The sequence below is a fragment of the Peromyscus maniculatus genome, chromosome 21 (genome assembly GCF_049852395.1).
Source record: "Peromyscus maniculatus bairdii isolate BWxNUB_F1_BW_parent chromosome 21, HU_Pman_BW_mat_3.1, whole genome shotgun sequence".
In the NCBI taxonomy this organism is placed as follows: domain Eukaryota; kingdom Metazoa; phylum Chordata; class Mammalia; order Rodentia; family Cricetidae; genus Peromyscus; species Peromyscus maniculatus.
Window position 1 is genome coordinate 26,334,833 of NC_134872.1, and position 4,617 is coordinate 26,339,449.

General features: G+C 56.4%; 1 protein-coding gene across 1 annotated transcript; it reads left to right on the forward strand.

Moving 5' to 3' along the window:
* The first annotated feature begins 1,345 nt into the window (after positions 1–1,345).
* Positions 1,346–4,285, forward strand: Fam241b (family with sequence similarity 241 member B). Its single transcript, XM_042266061.2, has 3 exons — positions 1,346–1,447; positions 2,449–2,580; positions 3,373–4,285. Exons 2-3 carry the CDS (start codon positions 2,488–2,490, stop codon positions 3,640–3,642), a joined length of 363 nt encoding a protein of 120 aa, XP_042121995.1. The 5' UTR covers positions 1,346–1,447; positions 2,449–2,487; the 3' UTR covers positions 3,643–4,285.
* Positions 4,286–4,617: the final 332 nt, after the last annotated feature.

Genomic DNA, 4,617 nt, shown 5'->3' on the forward strand with positions numbered 1-4,617 from the left:
ACTTTTCATCTCAGGGGGGCAGAAACAGGCAGATCTCTGAGTTCTAAGTTAGCCTGGTCTACATAGGTAGGGAGTTCCAGGTCAACCAAGGCCGCCTTGTCTAAAAGAAGAAAGGAGGGAAAACGAAGGGGTGCCCTTACTTTTCTATACTTCCACTTTATCATAGATCCCGATTCTCAGGGTTGTTCCAACGCTATTTACCCACTGCCATTTCGTGAGTCAAGTGCCTCAGCCATGACGTCTCAATTACTGTAACTCAAAGCTTGGCGATCTGCTTCCAGCAGGGTGGGGTAGATGCACTTATTAAACACAACAAACACCCCTGGATATCAAGGGTAAAACAAAAACAAGACTTTGAAAACTAGGGTGGAGCAGGCAGACAGGGACCTCCGCTACCCAGGAATGGCAACCCTTGGCCGAGGGACCCTCGGTTTTGTGCTCTGATCTCAGATTCAGATCTGGAGCTGCTAGCGGCCTTGAAGCAGCCGGTTTTGAGGACAGTTAAAGCCAATCAGAAAGTCTGCTCCTCCCAGCCAGAAAGCTAGGGAAGGATACTTAGCAAGACAGAACTAATCTTAGATGATGATAGCCGCTTCGCTCAAGCGGAACACCATGGGAAAGAGCCCACGCCTGTGATGGCCAGCTGCTCGCTCGGCCTAGATTTCCACCCTGGGAGGCTGCAATACTCGTCAGCATTTCTACCCGAAGAGCGTCAGAGGGCTGCCAGGGAGCGACTTCCCTCCTTCCTCCACATGGGTTCCAGGGATCCAACTCAGGTCATCAGGCTGGGAAGCAAGTGATGTTCCTGGCTAAGCCATCTCCGGGCTCTGTCTCTGTCAATCCTGTCTCAAACACCCACCCACCCCCGCCCCCTACACACACACACACACACACACACACACACACACACACACACACACACACACACACCCCACACCCTCGGGAAGTCCGCTGCAAGTTGGTAGAGCCTGCCCTGTGATCTAGACCTCTTCCTCCCATGGCGCTCAGAACTCCTGAAGGACGGGTCTGGGTCCTACTCCAGGGGCACTGTAGAGTCACCTGGGCATATCTGAGCAGATTCTACCTGTGGCCTCAGCTTGTACCTACTCCTCCTCTCCATCCCGCATCCTGGTCTTCTCTTCCCTTTCCTCCTCTCCATCATGTATTCTCCCACACTCCCTGACTACTCCCCACCCCAATCCTTCTCAGCCCCTTCATCTCTTCCCTCCCTCTCCCGTCAAGCTGCTGCTCCTCCTCCTCCTCCTCCTCCTCCTCCTCCTCCTCCTCCTCCTCCTCCCTCCTCCCCGTTCCGCAGCTGCAGTTCCCCAGGCAGCCGGCAGAGGGAGCCCCGTGCCGGGCCTCGCCCCTGCGGCGCGCGCTTCCTGTGAGGTCAGGTGGGAGGAAGCGGCCGCCCGTGGACGTGGAGGCCCGGGAACCGTGCGCGCAGGTGGGTGTTCGCGCCGGGTCCGGGTCCGGGTCCCTCCCCACCGCTGCGGGGACTGGAGCCCCGCTTGGCCGAGGTACTGCGGCGGCGCGGGTGGTCCGGCCTGCGGCTGACAAAGCACGGGGACGCCGCGCGGGACCGCGATCCTGCGATCCTGCGGGTCCACGCCGCGCTCCTCCCCGGGCCCGGCCTTGCCTCGGTGCTCCAGCGCGTGGAGAGTCCAGAGGAGCACCGAGGCGCTCCTCGGCTGACAGTGCCCGGCCCGCTGTCACCCTTGGGGGCTGCAGAGCTGGGCTCCCCCAGAGCCGCAGCTCGCACCCCCGAGCATTGGGCCTTGTCCTTTAGCAAAGGGGCAGTGGTTGCTCCCTGGAGGCGGGGGGGCAGTGGGGGGCGTGTCCTCTGCAGCGGGGGTCCTCCTTTCCCCGCGTGGTGGCCAGCTGCTTGCATTCTACTACCTGGGAGGAGACCCGGATAGCTCCTTGACTCTTGACAGGCCCTGGGAACCGCACCCTCACCCCCTCGATTTTTTTTTTTTTAAGTTGGCATACAAAGTACTTCCCTCCTTCCCTGTTTCTTTCTTTCTTTTTTTTTCTTTTTTGAGGTAGGGTTTCACATAGCCGAGGCTACTCCCCAAACATCAGACTGCCCTTTAACCCTTGATCATCCAGCCTCCACCTCCTGTAGTCCTGGTAGTGGTTGGATTACAGGTGTGCACCTCTTGCGAGACTCCTGGGACTCTCCTCCCTCTCTCTCCTCCCCCGCTTTCTTCCTGCCTTCCTCTCCTCCCTCCTCTTCTCCCCTTGAATTATTTCACCTCTTTTTTTTTTTTGTCAACTAGACAGGCACTTGCTAAGGGTGGGTCACCCTATGACCACTGAAAAACACCCCCCGGGGTCTCAGTTGTCTGCAGCAAGCCCCTCGAGGTCAGGGACAAGACAGATCCCTAAGGCTATTGCTGAGGGGACCTCTGAGGTGACACCTGGCTGGCTGTGCGCTCTTGGCAGGCACACACAGCCCGGCAGGAATTCACAGCTCCCAGGAGGATGGTGAGGATCTTGGCCAATGGGGAGATAGTTCAAGATGATGACCCCCGAGTGAGGACCACCACCCAGCAGAGAAGCAGTGGTCCTCGGCAGGTAGGTATCCATCCCAAAGAGAAGGGTAGCCGCTAGCCCCAACTCCCAGAAGTGTCTCGAGCTGGCTTCTCACCTTCTTATAGCAGTGGTTCTCAGCCTTCCTAATGCTGTGACCCTTTAATACAGTTCCTCATGTTGTAGTAACCCCCCCAACTGTAAAATTATTCCCGTTGCTACTTCATAACTGTCCTTTTGCTCCTGTTATGAGTCATATTGTAGTATCTGTGGTTTTTTGATGGTCTTAGGCGACCCCTATGAAAGGGTCTTTGGACTCCCAGATGGGTCATGACCCACAGGTTGAGAACTGCTGTCCGCTAGCTGGTATTCTCTCCACAGAGGGTCTAGCAGAGTCAGAACCGACTTCTGTTTGGCTCCTGCCTCCTGGGGAGGGAGCCTCCTCCAGGCCTCATACCTAGAGGCTCACTCTCTTTGGGTGGGGTTTGCAAACCCCACCGGGGCCAGCATCTCTCAAGAAGTTTGGCTGGATAATAGAGATGAGTGGCTGGCTGCAGGATATTTTACGGAGAGGATGCCAACCTAAAGTTATACCCACTAGGAATGCATCCTTCCTCTCCTCTTGGTCCTGGCCCCCTTGTCCCAGGCGTGGCGAGGGAACCACGGGCTTCGATTCTTTATGCTGTGAGATTTTTGTGACTGGGTTGTTCCTAGGAAGGAAGCACCATGGTAGGGTGACTATGGGGGAGGGAGGGACCCAGCCTCTGAGTCTCCTGGCTGGTGGTTCAATTCCAAGAAAGCTTCCTCTGGATTCACTTGTCTGTCTCCATCTTCTAGGGCTTTCTCAACAGAGGTCATGGTGGACCTCCCGGGGGCCCTGGACCTCGTCAGCAGCAGGCAGGTGCCAGGCTAGGTGCCGCCCAGTCTCCCTTCAGTGACCTGAACCGGCAGCTGGTGAACATGGGCTTCCCTCAATGGCATCTTGGGAACCACGTGGTGGAGCCCGTGACCTCCATTCTCCTGCTTTTCCTGCTCATGATGCTTGGGGTCCGTGGCCTCCTGCTCGTGGGCCTTGTCTACCTGGTGTCCCACCTGAGCCAGCGGTGACCTCTGGGGGACGCACGAGCGAGCGTGGGAGTGTGAGAGCAGGGAGAGGGGGAGGGAGCTTGGGAGTGCTTGGAGGGTGTGATCAGAGATGGGGCCGCGAGTGGATTCCCCCACGGTGGTAACCAGGAGGCAGAGGGACTGGGGACCAGCATCACTGAAAGCTGCAGAGTGCTCTGGTTTCCTTGGGAGGCTTTTAGGGGCGCAGGGCCTCCACTAAGAAGTACAAGCCCAGGGTGAGAAAGGCTTAGTATGTTGTATTTTCCCAGAACACAAGTTTCCCCCACCAGGAGCAGAACTGGAACTCGGGGCAGCTAGGCATCGTCCAGACTTTGACAACATTCCTTTGTTCTAATGGTGTCTTTTTATTAGCTGCTCTTCTGTATGAGGAAGAGTACTGACATTTCTTTAGTGTGACATTTTTCTTTCTTTCTTTTGGGGTGGTGGTGGTGGTTTTGAGACAGAGTCTTATTATGTAGCCTTGGCTGGCCTGGAATCACTATGTAGACCAGGTTGGCCTTGAACTCACAAAGATCCACCTGCCTCTGTCTCCCAAGTGCTGGGACCACGGGCGTGCGGTACCGTGGTCCTGCTATTGTGGTATTTTCAATAAATAAATAAATTTGAGTCTCTTTTGAGAAGCTGCTGAATGCCTCACAGCTGTGTGTTCTGGAAAACTGAAGAAGTGGTGGGGGTGGTTAGTGTGTGTGGGGGAGGTGGCAGGGGCCTTTGACCTTGGTGATTTCCAGGGTTTTCTCAGTAGGATGGGGAGCTGGGAGGTGAGGCACAGGCCTGGACCCCTTGCCTAGTGCTGAAGCTCTGCGTACCCCAACACACTGAACTCCAGGGTCAGCTTCTGGGGAGTGGTCCTTTGCCCAGAATGACTGGGGACGCATTAGGAGTCAAAGAATGGGGTGCATGCTGGGATCTCTTGCTCAGAGGTTCTCCCCAGGGGCTGCTCCAACCACCAGCAGCTCA

Coding starts and splice junctions, on each gene's coding strand:
- Fam241b (XM_042266061.2), top strand. CDS start 2,488: ATGGTGAGGATCTTGGCCAATGGGGAGATAGTTCAAGATGATGACCCC. Junction 2,581..3,372: donor GAAGCAGTGGTCCTCGGCAG/GTAGGTATCCAT, acceptor TCCATCTTCTAG/GGCTTTCTCAACAGAGGTCA.